The sequence below is a fragment of the Ochotona curzoniae genome, unplaced genomic scaffold, assembly GCF_017591425.1.
Source record: "Ochotona curzoniae isolate NIBS_2020 unplaced genomic scaffold, NIBS_Ocur_1.0 scaffold_2476, whole genome shotgun sequence".
In the NCBI taxonomy this organism is placed as follows: domain Eukaryota; kingdom Metazoa; phylum Chordata; class Mammalia; order Lagomorpha; family Ochotonidae; genus Ochotona; species Ochotona curzoniae.
Window position 1 is genome coordinate 9,993,622 of NW_024467095.1, and position 20,356 is coordinate 10,013,977.

At 49.3% G+C, this 20,356-nt stretch overlaps 1 protein-coding gene across 1 annotated transcript in view; it reads left to right on the top strand.

Annotated features, from left to right (window-relative positions):
* Nucleotides 1–20,356, top strand: part of DOCK4 (dedicator of cytokinesis 4) — a 350,501-nt gene that overhangs the window by 328,548 nt on the left and 1,597 nt on the right. Inside the window, exons 41-52 of the mRNA XM_041002001.1 lie at nucleotides 329–495; nucleotides 2,809–2,895; nucleotides 5,482–5,658; nucleotides 7,076–7,159; nucleotides 8,982–9,101; nucleotides 9,453–9,574; nucleotides 9,872–9,992; nucleotides 10,883–10,964; nucleotides 11,127–11,236; nucleotides 13,240–13,312; nucleotides 15,005–15,118; nucleotides 17,742–17,806. Of these exons, the coding sequence (XP_040857935.1) occupies nucleotides 329–495; nucleotides 2,809–2,895; nucleotides 5,482–5,658; nucleotides 7,076–7,159; nucleotides 8,982–9,101; nucleotides 9,453–9,574; nucleotides 9,872–9,992; nucleotides 10,883–10,964; nucleotides 11,127–11,236; nucleotides 13,240–13,312; nucleotides 15,005–15,118; nucleotides 17,742–17,806 (1,322 nt within the window). The remainder of the gene's footprint in view (nucleotides 1–328; nucleotides 496–2,808; nucleotides 2,896–5,481; nucleotides 5,659–7,075; nucleotides 7,160–8,981; nucleotides 9,102–9,452; nucleotides 9,575–9,871; nucleotides 9,993–10,882; nucleotides 10,965–11,126; nucleotides 11,237–13,239; nucleotides 13,313–15,004; nucleotides 15,119–17,741; nucleotides 17,807–20,356) is intronic.

Consider the following 20,356-nt stretch of genomic DNA (forward strand, 5'->3'; position numbering starts at 1 on the left):
TTTTAACAAACAGTAAGTTTTGATAGAGCCTTGCATCCCTATGGATAAGTGATTTTTCTCAGAGTCTTTCCTGACATCCTCATTAAAACACAATCGCTGACATGGGCACTCACAGGCCACAGACCTTTCAAGTGGCTACTTTGTGCAGATCCCCTGCCCAGAGCTAGTTCAAGGCCAGTCATCTGCTTGACTTGTATGAAGTGAGTTCTTGGCATCTTCTGTGCAGCCCCCGATGGTTACCCACGCCCTTGTCTCGGCCACAGCTCTGCGTAAGCTGGACTCGTGGAGCTTGTCTGCTTGGGCTTCTTCCTTGACTCTGTCATCCCAGATCTGCAGATCTATGCCGTCACTCCCATTCCAGAGAGCCAGGAGGTGCTGCAGAGAGAGGGTGTGCCAGACAACATCAAAAGTTTCTACAAAGTGAACCACATCTGGAAATTCCGCTATGACCGCCCATTTCACAAAGGCACAAAGGATAAAGAGAATGAATTCAAGGTACCATACAATTCTTGTTACCCTTTTCTTCACATGGATTGCGAGCTCCTCATAGCATAACACTGGAGAAATAGTTACTCAAGGTGGTGTCCAGTTATGGACTGGAAGAGAGTCCAGGAACCATCTGGTTTAGTGGTTCTCCCAGTCTGGGATGCATCAGGGCCAAGGGGTCATTGCTGACCCTGCCCTTAGCCCAGGAATTCTGACTCAGTAACTCTTAGGAGGGCCTGCCAAAGTGAGCCTTCTGGGACAGTTCCTGTGCCACCTGCCCTTCATCTCTGTGACAACTCAGAGTTGAACTCAGGGACACTCAGGGGACTTAGTGTGAGTATAGATGAGCACGGTGTTTGGGGGCAGTGGATCCTGAGACAAGAGGGAACTGCTGTGTGGGTGACTGGAGTGGTGGGTCAGTGCTGTGCTGAGCACTGCTGTTTTTTCTGGTCAAATCCAGAGAGGACCCCGATGTGACTGTTGCAATGTGTGCATGTGTGGATGAACGTCTGACTCTGGTTCTGTGCCTTGCTAGTTGGGCTAGAACCCCAATGGGGGGAAAAAGGCAGGATTGATCAGCAGAAAAAGTGTAACCCACCCTTTCCTTAGAAACACAGTGAGGAGAGGGAAGCAGGGAGAGTCCTGGATTGTCGGTGTCCACCTAAACCAGGCACAGAAAGTGAAGTTCTGATTGTCGGTTCCTCGTCAGTTCCCAGTGCCCCGGAAGGAAGCCCAGCAGTTCTTCCTAGCCGAGAGGTCACAAGGGGAAGAGGGACGATGAGGTTGAACACAGGTCAGGGTTTTGTGCAGGATTTGATGACTTAAATCTGAAGGCCAGGAAACTGCTCCAAACACCACAAGGATATTGTGGAGATCTGTGATCGCTCGCTAGTTCCTTACAGTTTTTCATTCTGTTCTTGAGAAGTCCATGAAAGACCTAGTCCACATGGGGAGGAGTTCTCCTTGCAGTTCCTTCTAGCGAGTGTCTGAGTGGGACACCAGGGGAGTCAGCACCCTGACCTCTTGACCTCTGGAACCCCACCATCTGACCCCTTCTCCCTTGCTTGGTGTTTTTTTTTTTCATTGAGTCACATTTCCTCATGACTGTCACTGAATTTTGTCATCACCTCCAGAGATCCTCCTGGGAAAAAAAAATTCTAGAGTTGAATCCTGTTCCTGCACTTACAGCGCCTGGAAGCTTGCTCTAAAGCATCACTCTGGAACCTTCTCCTCCACACCGCACCCAGCCACCCTCCCCTCCATCATCACTACGCAGCTTCTGCCTTCCTCTCGCCCTGCCCTTTCCCAAGCTCTGTGTCTGTGTAGCCGCTTCCTCCTGCCTGTGCAAACCCCTCCTGGCCAACTCCTGCTCCCTCGTCCCAAGACAGCTCACATGTCACCTCCTCCGGAAATGACTGGCCTCTTTCCCAGTGTGGCGTACACGCCCGCATCCACCCCTGTGTTCGCTCTGCACCTGTACAACCTTTCTCCTCCCTCAGCACGTGTGTTTCTGCTTCTCTGTCACCCACAACCCTGCCAGCTCTTGTCACAGAGCTAGTCTCCCTGTGTCACTGTGCTACTCAGGGCAGGTTACAGCATCTTGTCACTCCAACACATATCTCACCACTTTTAGTCGTCCCATCTGTTGTTTGAATAAATGGCATGATGTCAGGAAGTGCCTTGTCCTCTTGGAAACACACTGGTCTCAGTCAGGAAGTTGAGATGGGCATGCTCAAACCAATTGCCAAGAGAAACCTAGACTCACCAACAGCTCCTGCGAAAGTCAGTTGTGGCCTGACAGTGGTACCCTTGGCTGTAAGTACGTGACTGCCCAGCTGGCTGCCATGTCAACAGGTACAAAAAGCTGTGGCCCCATGCCTGCAGCTCTGCAGGAGGACTTTGAGGTTCCAGTGGATGCGTGTTAGGCCAGGGCCTCCCTAGGAAAAGCACTGGGCTTTTGGGGCCTATGTGTCTCCATCTTTGAAATGGGAAGATGAGACCATGTGAGTTCCAGCCCGTGTCTTTTGGATCCCTTTATCCTAGCCTTGCATTGACTCTCTGAAACTGTTACTTGTTCCAGATGTTCTATTCTTTAAGATAGACCTAGAAGACTGGACAGTTTAAATCTGACTTTTGCTCTATGTAGACCTAAGTTTCAGAGAACTCCCAGTGGGATTGTTCACTTAAGTTTCAGCAGTTTCTTCCCATGGTGCTTCAAGAGTGCTTGAAGGAAGAGTAAAGAAAGCAGATGGCGAGCATCTGTCAGCGCTCGGTAGCCGGAAGGATGACTTGGAGACTTACTTTGGTTGTTGGTTTTTGCAGAGTCTCTGGGTAGAGAGAACCTCGTTATACCTGGTGCAGAGTTTGCCTGGCATTTCCCGCTGGTTTGAAGTGGAGAAGCGCGAAGTGGTAAGTATAACAGCAAAGTCTCAGCTACGGCTCTCCTGGAAGCATGCTGGAGACAGCTGCTCCCCTGCAGGCCTGCCCCGTGTCCTTGGCTTTTGCATTTGATGCAAAGTCCTTGGACATAATCCAATGCATGTGGTGCTGACTGCTGTGCCCAGGGCTGTGGAGGGTATCCATTCTCTTCCTAGTACCTCCAACCAGAGGTAGGTATTTTTTTTTTGAGACAACTATAATTGTAACATTTAAGGGAAAAAAAAAAAAGCTACTCAGACCCCTGCGTTGGGGGATGTGGAAATCAAGCATTCCTAATTGTCAGAGCTGTGTGACCTTCAGAGCTACATTTAGCTATGTCATCTTACCGAGTCATTACAGCAAGGCCATGAGGAGTTATCTCTGGTCTCCCAATCTTTACCAATAGGTGAATAGCCTCTTCCAGAGATCACGTAGAACCCAGATGTTTCTGATTCCATGAAGTTGTGTTAACCTTTTCTAGATTGGGTATCCTTAAGTCCTGGCTGGAGACCAGTGGGTACTGCCACAGCAGCAGGAGCCTTCTGCTGGTCAAACATGCCCCCAGCACCCCCCTGCACACCACTCCTGTTTCCGAGGAAAGCGATTACTGAAGGCAGCCAGGGCAGGGTGCACCTCTCCCCATCCCTGCTGCTCTGCAGGCTGGCAGCACCTGTTGTCAGACACAACCCTGGCATCTCACCACCTCTCTCGTCCATCATGGCCAAGGCAAGCCCTTTGACAGCCACTGTCCTCTAATCTGAAGGAAAGCATGCCCATTCCTTATTTAGGAAACAAACTCACTGTGTCGATGAACAAGTAAGAACTCCTTTCAAGAATGGCTTGTCTTACTCAGAAACTCTCAGCCTGGGACCCGTTCTCAGCTTATCACCTTCAGTTAAAGCTCAGCATTTCATGGGGTTTTCATTTGTGCAACATCAGAAAATGAGTGTGACTCCCTAAACAAATTGACCCTGATTCAGCACAGTGCCTCAGCACGTTTGTGTTCCTGGATAGTCTGAGTCAGGGTTCCCCTGAAGCTGGTCACTGCTGACAGGGTATTCCCTGGTGCCTTCCACAGAAGACGAGTTGGTAGACACAGCGCCCAGAAGTCTCACGCGTGTGTTTCCTGCTGATTGGCGTCGGGTGGGAAGTGCTCTGAGTCACCCATGCTGCTTTCTTGATTCAGGGGGTGTTTTGAGCTCCTAACTACCCAGAGCATTCAATTCTGTGCAGCTCACCACTGGCATTAGCTCTTGAAATGTCACAGACACACACGCACCATGCTAATAAAAAACAGCATGCTGATCATGAAGACAGGAACGTTACTGGATGCATCCTTTCAAACCTCAGCTCCCTGCTTGATCAGATATGGAATCCAATGTTCTGCCACAACAAATCTCACAGCCCATGCCTATTAGTCTTTGTATCTGGCTCCTGTTGCTTTCCTTCTGTTGATGTCAGGTTATTTCTGCCTGTGTAAGGTCTTTAGGAACAGGATTACACAGTACATCCAATGCAGTGTGCCCAAAGACTTGAAATGCCTTAGCGACAGTCCAGAATCTGAAAATCAAAAGATGGTTTTAAGCTGCATCATAGCGCATCATAGCACTGACCTCACCCTTTAACTTTTGCGATGACATTCTGCAAGTATTCCATACAAAAATCACTTTTCCTCAGGAGTATAGACAAGGTCTGTCAACAATCATCAAATCTCAAAATGTCAATTTCACTCATCCATGTTTTTTTTAAGACTGTATATTAGTTACCACAAATCAGGTAGAACAATATATACTTTCCTTTTTCTAGACAGACTTATTTCACTAAGTGAAATAATAAATAAAAACAATAGAGTTTAATTTGGGAAAGAGGTTTCATTACATAATGTTAGTGAAGACAGAGCGAGCCTCCATTCACTGTGCACTCCCTGTGTTTTTAGCAACAGGTGCTAGACTGAGCCCAAGCTAGGAGCCTCACATCTGAGTCGTTCTGACTGTTTGACTCTGTCAATAAACAGATCCTGAAATGCATATGATGCTCTTGTTTTCTGTAACACCCAAGTGTCTGCCCTCCTGTGCCACTTTATGGTACAGTTATCTCTGTATACGGGGTCCAGATGCGCCTAGCTCTCATCATCCCAACAGGGCCGGGAGCGCCTTGGCATCCATGTTCCTCCCATTGTGTTTTACATCTAATATCATCAGGAAAGATGACGATGAGGTTCAGAGTCTAAACATTTAGCTTTCAAAAGGTAAAGCTAGTTGCAAAATTCTCAATATGCTTTGATATTTGAAGCATCCCGTGGTTTGTTGTGGGGCTAATCTAGAATTGTTGACCGATGATCGCCCAAACCACATTTTAGCCAGTGAGTATAACTACTGAAGCTTTTCAAACACTGCCAATGACCAGGTAAGGCTGATTTCTGCACCCCGTGTTCTACTGGAAAGCCCTTGATAGCAGGCATATTCACAAAAGCCAAGGGGAGGGAGGGAAACAGATTCAGAACCTGGACGATCTCCTTTGTCTTTCTTCTTGAATGTCATAAAATTTACTTTCTGTGTTTGCTTACTTGCTTCTCAGGTAGAAATGAGTCCCCTGGAAAATGCCATTGAAGTGTTGGAAAATAAGAATCAGCAACTGAAGACGCTGATCAGCCAATGTCAGACACGACAGATGCAGAATATTAACCCTCTGACCATGTGTCTCAATGGGGTGATTGATGCTGCAGTTAACGGAGGGGTATCCAGGTACCAAGAGGTGAGCGTGTGATATGTCTCAGAGAAAGTTTCCACTTATGAGTTCATTCGTTTTCATGAATATTTTCTTCAAAATATTTATCCGCATCAGTATGCAAAGACTGCAGATGGAGAGTCAAGTCCTTTGTTAAAAAAAGAAAAAAAGCAAACACTGGGGCCAGTGCAGTGGCATAGCAAGTTAATCCACCACCTTATGGCACTGGCATTCCATATGGGCCCTGGTTCAGGTCCTGGCTGCTTCGCTTCCAACCTAGCATTCTGTTTAATGGCCTAGGACAGCAGCAGAAGTTGTCCCATGTCCCTGAGACCTTGGAAAGTGAAAACAAGTTCCTACTCTTGACTTCGGACCAGCTCAGCTCTGGCCATTGTGGCCACTTGAGGCAGCAGATGGCTAACCTCCTCTATCTCCTTCTCTGTCTCCAGAAGTTGCCTTTCAAATTAAAATAAATAAATCTTAAAAAAAAAAACACTGTCATCTGTGATGCCCACTTACTCCATCTTCTCAACTTTGAAGACAAGAGAGAAAGTAAAAGATATGGAAATTCAGTTATTGGATGAAAAAATGGAATGAGCAGATAGGATTATTTAAGAAATGCTTCTTTAAACTATTTTTCTCTGGTTAAAGAAACTCATGGGCTTAGAAAAGTACAGTCTCACTTAGAAGATACTCTACGTGGGCTTTTCATCTGCCTTGGTTTTTGTTGTTGTTATCATTAGCATTTTTTAAAATTTTGTTTTTTTAGGATTAATTTAGTTAGTTGAAGCTCCATCCTGGGCCCCTGTGTGAGACTGCATGGACCCAGTAGTTGGAATATCCTTTGCTGTCAGAGAAAAAGGTCTTCCATCTGCTCCTTCCCTCCCCAAATGGCTGCAATAGCCAGAGCTGAGCTGATCCAAAGCCAGGAACCTGGAGCTTCTTCCAGCTCTGCCATGCAGTGCAGGGTCCCAAGGCCTTGGGCTGTCCTCTGCTGCTTTCCCGGGCCACAAGCAGGAAGCAGGAAGCCGGAAGGGAAGTGGAGCAGCCAAAATACAAACCGGTGCCCATATGGAATCTAGGCACATGCATGACAACAACTTTAGCCACTAGGCTATTGTGCCAGGCCCACAGGTGGTATCTTCACTCTCTATGCCATGGTGCTATCCCCCTCTTAGTTTTGATTAAAAACACCCAGTAGCCTGGAAGGTGAGGCCTTACTTAGTCACATTGACTCAAAGCAATCATGAATCTGCTTTTTGTTTATTGTTTTTTTTTCCTTTTGGTTTCCTTTGACCAGCCAATTATCAGACATTCCTCTATCCATTTATGATAATGTGATTTTTCCAACCATGCCAGGTCTTTAAAAACAACAGCCGTGTCACATGCTTCTTTCACAACTCCCTGACTTCATGACTCAGCTGACTCTCCCTTTTCTCCCTAGGCATTTTTTGTCAAAGAATATATCTTAAGTCACCCTGAAGATGGGGAGAAAATTGCACGTTTAAGAGAGCTCATGCTGGAGCAGGTAAGGCAGGCACAAGCCGTCGCCTCTCTGTCCTGCCTTAGTCCAAGAGTTGTATTAGGAGAGAAGGTTGGAGGGACTGCCCCCTGGCGGGACATGGCAGGCTGATGGTATGAGGGCATGTGTACAGCAGTGGCCCCTTACACATCTTAGGCGCAGGGGATGTGAGAAGGCAACGACTCAAGATACAGCAAGTGACCCTGTAGCCCAGGGCACTCATCCTGGTGGGCCAAGAGGGGCCTGAGTGGTTCCCACAGGGCATTCCAGACACTCCCGAGGAGGTGAGGCCAGAGTGATCCATCAGGGACACACTGGTACTGTCTCAGGCCAGCATCTTGCTCTGCCCAACCTGACCGCGGGTGCCCCAGGAGTCATGCCTGCCCTGTCAGCTTGGGTAACCTTCAGCTGGGAGGGTGACCTAGAAAGGGCGCCATCCTTCCTGGAGCTCTGAAACCTGTCTGTTTAGTAGTGGACACAGAGCCCCACGACCCCCACTCCTCCCAGTGAAGGCCTTGTCACCTACGTCGTTGTCTTAACCGACACCTGCCACTGTCAGGTCCTTGGGACATGGCTCAGCTGCTGCAGGGAGCCTTCTGGCCACTGGGAACCAACACAGAGACCACAGACAGCCCTGTGGAACCTCAGAGGGTCCAGACTGAAGCAGATGTTGGCAGGACCAGCTGGTAGACCAGCCCCCTTCTTTGTCCAGTGCCCGGAAAATATCCTCAGCTCTGCAATACAGCCTGCTTCCCTAGCACTCAGCTGACAGCTTTCTCTGAACAAACGGGAGGTCAACCTGGGAGCTGGTGTGCAAAGTGGAGCCCGAGCTTCTGCAGCCCCGCCACCTGCTCATCCCCTGGAGCCTCAGACTGACAGGCTGGCTCTGCCCTTCACAGGTGTTTACCTAACGGGATTGTTACTGGCAGCGAGTGGGTGTCCAGAGCACAGGTTCCATATTCCTGTTCGCTGGGCAGGGTTGGTCCTGTTTGCAGCCTGCAACCTAGAATCTTCTACACAGCGCAGATGAGAGACCCATTGGGGTTAAGTGACTCCATGTCCTCTCTGCTCGCAGAATTTGTTCTTTGGATCACTGTAAAATGTAAGAGACAGTGCTACTCAAAACAGAGAAGCACTAACCATTGACAGCTAAGCAAAGGACAGATGCTTATTTATGTTCCTCTCTTTACATCCTCACAACAGGAACCCTTTTATTGTTGTTAAAAATAGGACCTGATTTCTTGTTGCATTATCATTCTTAAATAGGAATAACATGTTAAAGTGTAGCAGTATGTGTCACAGAATTCATGTTCAGTGCAGATGTGAAAGTCTGTGGGAAGGAGAGCTGGGCACAGAGAATCCTGGTGGGCTGGGCAAGAGGAGGGCACAGCAAGCGAGATCTGCCCAGAGAGGAGACCCTAGGAGGAGCCTGCCAGGGCCCCCTAAAGCGAGGTAGCTCCCATCTCCATTTCCTGCCCCATTCTGAGGAGGGCTGGGAGGGCCAAAGGAACAAGGAATTGCTGAGAAGCCTTGCAGCTAGAGCTCTGAATTACACAGGGAAGAAGCTGGGAGCCATAGGGAAATCAAGCCCCTGGTATCAGACACTAGTTCAACCCCCCATGTGTCTTTTAGTTCAGGCAGGACTTTCCAGTGCTCGGTAACCACTCACCACCATCACCCAAAAGGATGCCCCGTGCTGTGTTGTCGGAGCTGGGGGCTAGCAGTAACGCAGGCAGAGCGCCTGTGTGCAGGCCTGGATCCATAGGAGGCACTTGGCGAGACAAGCAATGAAGAGGGTTTTTTTTTTTTTCTCCCTTATGTCATCAAGGCCCAGATTCTGGAATTTGGCCTGGCTGTGCATGAGAAGTTTGTGCCTCAAGACATGAGACCCCTTCACAAAAAGCTGGTGGATCAGTTCTTTGTGATGAAGTCGAGCCTAGGAATCCAGGTATGTACACTGTGCATCCACTGCGGGCACCTGAGGACCACAGCCCCGCCTTCATGGCTTGTGAGCGAGCTGGTGGCGTATCCCACAGCGACATCTAGTGGTCTCCACGCCAAACTGCATGATTTTAGTATTAACCATCACATGGCTCCCCCGTTTTGTCATGTCCTTTTTGTTATGAAAACAGATATGTCACAGGGGGAAGAATTGTACTGGTTCTGGAACTTGCCTTCCAGGTCTCTGGGTAAAAATTTCACGTCAAGGAGGATGGGTAGCTAGTAAGCTTCAGCGTCTCGCAAGCCGCTTTGCTCATAGCGTAGCTGTGTAAGTTTTCTGTCTTACCTGTATCTGCAGGAGTTTGCCGCCTGTACCCAAGCCAGCCCCGTGCATTTCCCAAACGGCAGCCCTCGCGTGTGCAGAAACTCCGCACCTGCTTCTATGAGCCCGGATGGTACCAGGGTAATTCCAAGACGCAGGTAAGCCCCATTCGAAACAACCAGACAGCTTGGCACTCATTCTGTATGGCGCGGCTTGTCAGAGATGCCATTTCTTATTGAAATAGTGAACCCTCAAGGCAGCCATAGACATCTGCCACTGGTAAAACAGCGGCAGTTCGGGAAATAAACGCAAAAGCCTGATTGTGCGGAGGCAGACGGGCGACAACAGAAAATGGAATGGGTGTGTTTCCTCCTCTGGTTTCACATCACGCCGCCGGCGTGGGATGAAGTGCGGACTGAATTAACGACCCTTTTCTTTTCCCCTCCTCGAAACAGCCCATTAAGCTACCCAGCTGTCAACCGGTACTCTTCCTCCTCACTGTCCTCCCAAGCTTCCGCTGAAGTAAGCAATATTACAGGGCAATCAGAAAGCTCTGATGAAGTCTTTAACATGCAGGTACTTGACCAGCTTTTTGTCTGCTCATGTCTATCCCCTTTCTGTCTCCATCGCGAGAGTTTCTGTTCGTTCTGCCGTAAGCGGGAACAGACCTGCAAGCAAGAACTTAGGGCTGAAGGACAAACTCTATGCACGCTCGCATTGCTTCTCGGGGCTCGGGCTCTCCCAGGCTGCTCTTCCCAGAGAGCTGCTCCTGTCTTTAAGGAGCAAATGAGCAAACAAATGGGGGAGGGCTTAGCATTGTCAGCTCCTGCTGACTGCCACTCAGCGTCTCCAATAGGTGAATTTATTTTTACTTTAAGGAGACATGGTTAGACGTGTCTGCTGACATGCCTGTTGGGAAATGTCTAGAATAAAAGGGGTTTTCTTGTGTGTTTTTGACACAAGGAGAGCCATTGTAATTCTTAGAACATTTGATTGAAACACTGCTCTAAGGGTCCTTATGGCTGTTCATGCAGTCAGGCTAAGCTGAGCTTTTCCTCGCTGCTCTCTTTGGAAAGGAAGCACAATATGTATTTCTGAACTGGTGCCTTCATCACAGGTGTGCAGATAATGGAAAAAAACTTATTTTGTGCCTTTTAGAAGCTTTCGCTCATTTCTGTACCCTGGGCCAGAAGCCTTTCTGCTCATCACTTCTTTAGGGAGTGCCTTGCTGAGTGGCACCAGGTCCCTGGTTGTAGCTGACACTAATGTGGACACGCTCCCTTGGCAGTGGTCAACCTCTGAGAATCTGGGTTGATGTAGTCAGGCCCGCTTGGCTTGGGTCAGCAAGCCTTTCAAAGAGGCCTTTGTCTTGCTTGATTTGAAAAGCAGTGTTGACAGTTTTCAGCTGTGTCAGTGTGTTGAGGTGCCCTCGCCAGCGCACTAACGGCTCCTGTGTGTGTTTCCAGCCAAGTCCGTCTACCTCAAGCTTGAGCTCTACTCACTCAGCTTCGCCTAATGTGACAAGTTCGGCTCCATCGAGTGCCAGAGGTCAGTGTCAGCATGTGGGGAACCAAGGTGGAGGATGCCCAGCCCAACCCCAGGGACCCCCAGCTTCCTTCAACTGTGGCCAGCCACCGACACACACAGGCAGTCGCCTCCCGACAGGGGCAAGGCTACCATCACACTCATGATTCTTGCTTCTCTTCCCAGCTTCCCCCTTGTTGTCCGACAAACACAAGCATTCCAGAGAAAACTCTTGCCTGTCCCCTAGAGAGAGACCGTGCAGTGCCATTTATCCAACACCCGTGGAGCCTTCTCAGGTACTCCCTGTGGGATGGGCAAGCTGGGAGACAGGGGAGAGGGTCTCGAACAGCTGACGTCATCCCTGTGCAGAAACATGGCGTAGCTTCCCAAAGCAGCCAGCTGGGTGGTGGTGGGCCAGAGGTCCAGCTGGGGGCAGAGTGCCCTGCGGTCCTCTGCCTGAGATCAGCATTTCCCGAGTCGCAGGTGTGATGGGGTTGTCCCCAAGCAGTGGTGCGGAAAGGGAAGTGGGAGATGATCTGAGCTTGCTGACCCAGTTCTGTAGTTCAAGGCTGCTCCTTAAAGACTGACAAGCAAGGAGTTGTGCTGAGTGTGTGTGTGTCTGTGTGTCTGCGCGTGCAGGTGCCTGTAGTCGGCAAACATGCTGCCACTCCGCAGGCTTCCTTTGCCCATCACCCCACTGAGCAGTCACTTCCTTTCCGGAGCCATTTCTCTGTGTCAGCGCCACCATCCTGCTCCCGTGCATGGAGGGAAGGGCAGTGAGCGCTCAGGCCTTCTCCACGCTCCTCACTGCAGTAAATGAGCAAGGCCGAGCAAACCTAGGGTGGGGACATCCCGCTTAGTCTGTTAGGAGGGCAGGGCCCTGGGCTCCACGGCCTCTTGCAGCACTTTACTGGGTGGTTTCAAAGATTCCATGAGTGGCTCTGCTGTTTTAACAGATGACCTGGGGAGAATTGAGCAGAAAAAATGAGTTCTTTGTGCTCCGGCTAATGTGTCTTTGTCTACTCCACCCTGGCAGAAGTCTGTAGCTGCGCCTGGAAGCGCGTGAGAGTGAGTGGTGTTTGGCTTGACTGCTTTGTCTTTGCCGAGTGTGTGATGTCCCTAAGCCTCCGCTGTGCCACCCTGGGGTCTTGTAGACATTGTCTCTGAGGGTGTCTGGTGGAACCACAGTAACCCGTTTGATTTCTCTTGACACTTGATGTTGCCAGGGCAGTTTTACGGTGGGTGCCACCTGCGTGTTGCCAGGCTGGGGAACCCTGGAACCCTCCCTTGCCTCATTAACTGCCCTGAACCTTCTGCCCTTGGTCAAGTCCAATGCCGTGTGTAGGTGTGTGCATTGACAAAATCTCAGGAATACACATGGCTCTAGCACCTCTGTTTTTAAGGACTTGGCACTTTTGAACATAACAGGTGAGGCTGTGTAAAGCGAACATTTTTTTAGGTTTAAATTATACGCTATTTCATGGTTTAGTGTTTGTTTTGTTGTTTATTTAACCTAACAGAGGATTAAAAATTAAAAGTTCATTCCCTAGAGCTTTTTTTTTAGGCTGATCTTTCCCCTTTAGTCCCTGATTTGCATTGCAAATTACCAGTCTGACATTCTGGACTCCTAAATTACACCAGAGCTCAATTGCTAATTGCTAGTGGTTTTCCCCTACATTAAACATCTTTTTTTATTTTGAAAGAATTTTTGTAAAAATTTATTATTTTTATTGGCAAGTCCGAGATACTAAGAGGAGGAGAGACAGAGAGGAAGATCTTCCATCCGATGATTCACTCCCCAAGCAGCCACAATGGCCAGAGCTGAGCTGATCCAAAGCCAGGAACCAGGAGCTTCTTCCAGGTCTCCCACACCGGTACAGGGTCCCAAGATATTGGGCCGTCCTGCACTGCTTTCTCAGGCCACAAGCAGGTAGCTGGATGAGAAGCAGGGTGCCAGGATTAGAACCAGCGGCTATATGGGATCCTGGTGCATTCAAGGCAAGGACTTTAACCACTAGGCCACCGTACCATGCCAGGCTCCCCTCCCCACATTTTTTTAAAGCACACTTATTTGCCATTAATATTCAAAATCAAATGCCAATTTTCTAAACACTAGGCTCTCTTTCTCAAAGCCTAGGGCTCTTCTCCCCCCGCCCCCTTTTTTTAATTAAAAAATAGAGTTGAATTCCTGGTCCCTGTGTCCATCCCCCATGCTAGTTAGAGATGATGAGCTCGTTTCCTGGCAGCTCTGACGTGTCAGCCTCTTACACCCTAAAAGCAGAGTCTTGTGCCTTTCCAGAGGATGCTGTTCAATCACATCGGAGACGGGGCCTTGCCGCGCAGCGATCCCAGTCTCTCTGCCCCTGAGAAAGGTGAGTGTACAGCCAGCCCCACTGTGCATCTTGCAGGTGTGCAAGGGTTCGTCTTGTCCCCGTTTCTACAGTCCTCCGTGTGTCCTTGTGGTCCAGAACCTAATGCCCAGCAGAGCAGTCAAAAAAGTAATTCACATCTAGCTCTTCGTGAAGAGTCCCAGCGCCTTAGTTGCTGCGTGGTTGGGTAGCCCCGGTGGTCCTTCATGCATCAGCTCCCAGTGCCTGTGCACGTCCCAGGATGGAGTAGCCAGTAGGGGGCAGCAGAGAGAAGCACCTCTCTGTATGGAGTCTGTCCTGTTGTTCCTTGGATCAGCTTTTCTGTGACTTGTGACTCAGCGAAGACTCGGAAAACTAGCCATCCAGTGCATCATGGCACGTGCCCTGCCTGCAGGTCACACGCACACACAAAGCAGCAGCAAACACAGGCTGGCAGTCAGCAGGCAGCGAGCATCAGACCTGGCAACAGGGGACAGGGTGAGGGATGTGGCTTTGCAGAGGAAGGAGTTTGGGGCGGGCTGCCCATTCACCCTGAGCCCGAGCCTCCAACACAGGGGCCCTCACACAGAACAGGGAACCACTTACTAGAGAAACGTCTTGCTAAAGGGCACTCTAGTTGTCCTCCTTAAGAGCCAGACTGTGTTGGCTTGTGAGTCCTCGGATCCATTCACTTTAAATTTTCCTTGAGAGCTGGAAGTGAGTGAGGCTTAGCCAAAATGACTTAAAACTACAAATACTGTTTAACGTTACAAGTCAAACATCGGTTGTGGCTGGTAGAACTTACGAAGGTAGTCTTTTTTGCCACCCCTCCTCCCAAAGAATACACCAAAGCAAAAGAAACAAACAGAGGAGTTGCGGGGTGGGAGGGAAAGTTTCATTAGAGTGATTGCATTCCCGCAAATGGAAATTTTAACAAGGGTGGCCCAATGTTGCAATCCTCGACATGGCCATGAGATGGCAGTGTCTGCTCAGGGAATGCGCTCCGGGCACCACACTCGCACAGTGGTACAGCTTGTTATTTAGAGGATGCTCACTGCATAGTGACACAAGATGGAATTCAAGGAGAAGTGTATTATAACACAAAGGATTTTGGAATCTCCTGCAGAGTCCCCTCGCATTCTCCCACGATATGCATTTTACAAGAAGTTTGGGAAGAGCCCTCATTCTGTCGTGCGATGCGTCGTCGGTTTTGGGAACCCAAGTCCTCTCCTTGGCATTGCTCGAGGACACAGTGTGGGAATGGCTCTCATTGGCCAGGGACTGCCAAGTATTTGAAATATGAACACACAGGAGCCTTCTGTCTTTCAAGGTGCCACTTGTCCAGAAATTGCCGCTAAAACATGAGTTTTAAAAAGAGACTAATGACCACATCCTATGAGCTGGTACCCAGCGCCTACACACACTTGTAATTCTCCACACGTTTCCGCCTTCTAGTGTGAGGATTTGTAGTTCTGTCTGGCAGCTTGAAGGACACAAGAGACATGCGGTTGCCCAATTAAATGTCAACTCTAACTCTTAGGGAGCCAATTAGATACAGGTTTAGTATTCAGAAGTTACCTTTCTTCTCCTATTTTTTTTTTTCTTTTAAATCCAGTTGGCTTTCCCTTTGGGATAATTCTAACGTTCTTGTGAGAGCCCAAGCGTTCAAAGGGCTGAGCCGGGCCATGTATGTTTAGCTGTGTTATTCCCTTCCAGCTGTGAACCCCACCCCTAGCAGCTGGAGCCTGGACAGTGGGAAGGAAGCCAAGAATGTGTCGGAGACTGGGAAAGTTATATCCCCCCCTGTCCCTCCGAGACCCACTCACACTGGTGGGTATTTGAAGCACTTGAACCCTCACTTTGATCCAATCCTTTTCTTGACTCCTCCAACCTGTTCTGAGTTGCTGACAGGTGGGCCTCTGGTTCTTGGGGTAAATCCTCAGCGGCCGTGTAACCCACCTCCAGCGCTGCCTGCCTCTGCCGAGCTGCCTGCCTCTGCCGAGCTCCCGTCCCCCCGCCTCAGATGACGCTGTGTTCCTAATATAACCCCTCAGACAAATTTTGCAGGGTGCTCTCCTGCCAGCACCATCCTCAAAATTTGGGGAATGTTCTCAGCCCGCTAAGCCTCTAACGCTTCCTCTCACCCTGCGCTTGCCAGCCTCTGCTAATTCGGCCACTTTTTCTTGCGCTTCATGCAGCCCATCGCCAAGGTTGCAGGATGCCCTTAAACAGGATCTGCACAGCAATGACCTTGATCGGAAGGGCCAAGCCTTGCTTCATGGCTGTCTGCTGTCTCGAGTGGTCAGCATTCAAGGGCCGTGTTTCTCAGAGCTGATGCAGACAATGGCACTGCCTAGAGTGACGGCTGAAGAAGCAGAGCTTCGCAGGCCTTGAATCAGACCCACCGGCTCAGGATTTTTTGTTATCTCCTGGAGAAGGTCCTAGACTGGTTTTTGCAAGATCTTTTAGGGGATGCTGCTGCTCCACTAGATGTTGGAAATCACTAGAAATGGCTGAGAAACCTCCCTGGTGAAGGCATAGCAACAGCAAGTTCTGGTTCGTTCTGAGGAAGTTGTCAGTTGGTGAGCTGTGCATGGCGGCTTGTAAGAGAGGTTGTCTTACATTACCAGCTCTGCCTCTGCTGGTCACACAGGATTTTCAGCTCTCCCCCATATTTGCAGTGTAGCTGGTGCTTCACAAGTACAACTGGTCTACCAACAAGGAGCCACTAGGATGCTGTTTCCTTCCTGGGCTTTTTGAGTTGGTTGTCTATGTTTCGGTGGCTGTAAGCTAGCATCTCCTCCTTGTCTTTATTTGATTGCTAAGAAAGGAAAGCTGACTTTATCCCTTTAAAAAGCAAATGTTGTACTACCCAAAGTCATCAATGATTTTTGAAGGGCACATGAGATCTATGAGCAGAACAATAAGTCACGTTAAAGGTACGGATGACCTATAATCCCGTGTCCGTGTGACGCTGGAAGATCAACCCACATCAGCCAGATTGTCTGAAGTTTATTCATGATGTTCCTATTTTTATGTAGTTTCCATTCAAAGCTTGGTTGTATCACAATAGTTGAGAACTTGAAAAGTGTTTTTTTAAAGAGCAGTAATTTGGATAGGGGGCATGTGCCTGGTGGACAAGGGTGCTGAAGGCACTGTTTAGGCCTGTGTGGGTTAAATGCCTTGCCAGGGCTCCATGAATGTGCCCCAGGAACCAGGACCACCTTGCTGCTGCCAGCAAGTACCTGAGTCAAGAAAAACAAAACAACAAAACAGTAGATCCCAGAGACCTGGAAATCTTGACTTCCTCTACAGAAACAGAAAGGGTTCCCAGTTAGGATTGGCTTCTCTGTGTAGTCATGGTTCTGTTATCATTGGTACCTGCCACTGGCAAGGGAGAACCAAGGCTGGTGTTGCTGAGTGTCGTGGTAGGGGAGCTCCACTTCCACACAGTGATAAGGGCCTACTCCCATGGTCCCTTAGGACTCCAAGCACCCCTGAGTTAACCTGCCAGGGCTGTCCCCTACCGTATGTCAGCACCTGTGGTCACTGTTGTGGATTCCGTGTCCGTCTTTCTTGCTTTCAGCCTTTTTTTGGTCCTTGTCTTGTGAGGTACAAATCCGACTGTGACCCCTGGGAGAGGGGCAGCCCATCACAGGGGAGCACAGTCCGGGTTGGCTGGAACCCGTCTGGGATGCACTGGGAAGTGTGGCTGGCCCTCACCCTGTTGACGGTGTCCTAGCCAGCTTTTAGCACACACAGTTATGCTGTAAGGAGCTGGATTTGATCCATAAGCATGCACGCTGTGTCCCGGATGTCAGTCTTAAAACTCTAGTGGGAGACCCAGGAGAACCTTTGTCTGCCAGGACAGCACAGTCAATCCAGAGTCTCCAGGGCAAAGGGAAGAATGGAGTCTGTGGATATGAGGGGAGACATGGAAAACCGCTCCCTTCTGGTGGGGCAGTGCACCTGTGGCCAAGGATATATCCATTTGTGGCAGGAATATTGTGGGTCTGACTGGACACCCAAGGCTTGGGTAGCCTTGCTCTTCCCATAGCTGCTCAGAGGAAAGTGAGTAGAGGTGTCGCAAGGGAGTCCACTCATGCCTGATGGTACCCGCCCCTTAGGAACTAAATGGAAGCAGTAGATAAACAGCTGGGCTTCGGGGAGATGGGAAGGACGTTAGAGCAGCGTGCGGCACTGTGTCTGCCTGAGCATCATGTGCGTGCAAAGCTTCGCTGACTGTGCCATGTCCTGTGTGAGATCTTCATTCTGCACAGGCCTTCTTGTGTGTGTGCGTCCCCAGCTCCTAACCCCGCCTTGCTTCGGCTCCTGCACACTGAGTCATCTCGCTGGGCTGGTCCCCGTGGAGGGCATCTGAGAGACTCAGCACGTGGTGTTCCTTCAGTAAAATGTGCACTCTCTCCTCCTCCATCTCTCTCCCCATTCACAGCGTCACCAGCAAGACACACGACGACAGCGGTATCTCCCTCACCTGCTGGCCGATCTCCATTAAAGGTACAGGCCCCTCTTTAGAAACGGGTCCTTCTCCCTCCAAGACTTCCCCAGCTGCCTTTAGAGGGGCTTTTCATTTAAGATATATTTGCTTGTTCTTTCAAAAGGCAGAGCAACAGGGAGTGAGGGAGAAACAAAGAGAAAGGATGAGGGATCTTCCATCCATTGGAACACTTGCCAGACGGCCTTAACAGGCAGAAGCTGGGAGCTCCAGCATGATCTCGCAAGTGGGCCAGATTCCACTGCCTTCCCAGGCACATTAGCAGGGAGCTAGATTCGAAGTGGAGCAGCCAGGACTAGAACTGCCGACATGTCAGCCAGTGGCTTACCCTCGCTGCACCACAATCCTGGCCCCTCAGCTGGTCTTTTGATTTCAAGCACATCAAATACATACACACACTTAGATTTTTTTTTTAATCAAGTATCTACTGAATACTCTTCCTTGCGTGGGGTTTTTTTTTTGTTGTTCAACATCTACCTCACTCCAACAAAGTGAAAGCCAATGGTGTTTTACTATTTTATGCCAAGGATCTCATTTATATTCAAAATACATCCTTGATGGTGAGAAACAAGATGGTAAAATAGAGTTTAAAAATGTCGGGAAATGAACTGGAAAGCCACAAAAGTCAGATGTTTGCATTGGCGTATAGACACAGGCTATTTAACATCTGTAAACATACAAATCCCTCATGAAGATAAAGAATAATATTTAGTCTGCCTCCAAATTGAATTAGACTGGCTGAGGGCTGGTTGGCACCTGGGGGAGGTTGGTGTGTTCAGAGCAGCCGCACTGGAGGCAAACCGGAGCCTGAAGTGAGTGCTGAACGAAGGACCTTGCCCCTGCGTGACCGAGGAGTCGCACGCCCCTGGCCCGTCTGGTTGCCGAGGTAGTTGAAGCTAAAGTGAAAAAGACAAATGAGCTTCTCCCAGCACATCGGGGCAGGGTGCAATCGGAAACACTTGTACCGCCACATCGAAACGCAGGCTCTGGACACCAAATCCATACAAGCAAAAGGAATCAGCGAGCATTGGCATTGCCAACGTGTCTGTGGCAGACACTTGCCAGGGAAGAGCGGCTTATCTGTTCGTTTTGTTGGCATTCTGCAGTGCAACTGTTACCAGGAAATTTCATGTGACGGACTGGCAGTGGAAGCCAGCGCTTGTCACCTTGATGGGGAGGAGATGAAAGCAGCATGACAACTTCGCATTTGTGCTTTACCGTCACGCCCAGAGCCCTCCCACGTGTGGCTCTGGATTTGATTTTGCAGGGTAATCCTCGAACAGTAGGGAGCCTTAGTGATTCATTCTTTAAAAAAAAAAAGGTGGAAAAATCTTCTAGTATTCTACAAAACCTTTGATTGTGAGCTCAGAAATCCCATCCCTCGTCCGAACTGCACATATTTTTATGCAGTGTTTGAGCCGGGTGTTTATATATAGGGTTTGAAGGAAGAGCAAGTGGGTTGGGCACATTTGTGTTGTAACCCCTAGTGTCCACTAGGAGGCGCGGTGCTACCGCGTTACTAGTTCACCCGTGATGAGAACTCAGTTGGCTGCACTTCAGAGATTGAAGCTGATGGATTTTTTTTTTAAGTTATTAATGGCATTAACCCTATAGAGAAGGCTGAGCTCACCTGCTTTATTTGGAATTGTGGCTCAAAGGCAGCAGTGAATTTGGATCACAAAATTAGGTGTGCTTAAAAAAGGGAGGTAAGACTATTGGAAGCACGAGAGACTAAATCTAGAATACCATTTCTCAAAGTGTATTCCTTAAAACACACTTGCAGGATATTATATGTTCAGTTAGAAAGTGGCTTCTGGTCACATTATTTCAGAAAACAATGGGTTGAACAATTCGTCAGATTTCTTTAAGAGTTGCAAGCTAACATACTTCGAATGTACACAGAGCGTATAAAATTCAGTATTTCTGAGTGTAGCATTCATTTTCCTTAGGACACCAACAGAAGGAACAGCAAATTCAGACCGGGAGCCAGATCTGGGCATAAATGAGGGAAGGAGGGTGAGGGGAACATCTTGCGAAGTGGCAGGGACTGAGTGAACTACACAGATCATACTCATCTGAAGGTGGCAGCTCCGTTCAGTTGCCCAAGAGCCGCTCCATGGAGAGAGCGAGGGCCATTGCTGTGTATCTGCCAGATTTTCTGAAAAATCCAGAAATCTGGAGGGTTTTTTCTTATTTTTAAAAACTTGTAACCAAATTGGGTTTTTAAGAAACACTGCCTATGAACCAACTGCCATGTCAGGTGCAGAGTCCATTCACAGCTTTAGTTCCAGCACCTGCAGTGAGGCCGGCAGAGCTGAGGGTGGAGACCGCACTGTCTCTCGCTCCTCCTCCTGAGGGCGGGGACAGCGGTACCTCTTGCTCCTCCTCCTGAGGGCGGGGACAGCACTGTCTCTTGCTCCTCCTCCTGAGGGCGGGGACAGCAGTACCTCTTGCTCCTCCTCCTGAGGGCGGGGACAGCGGTACCTCTTGCTCCTCCTCCTGAGGGCGGGGACAGCACTGTCTCGCTCCTCCTCCTGAGGGCGGGGACAGCG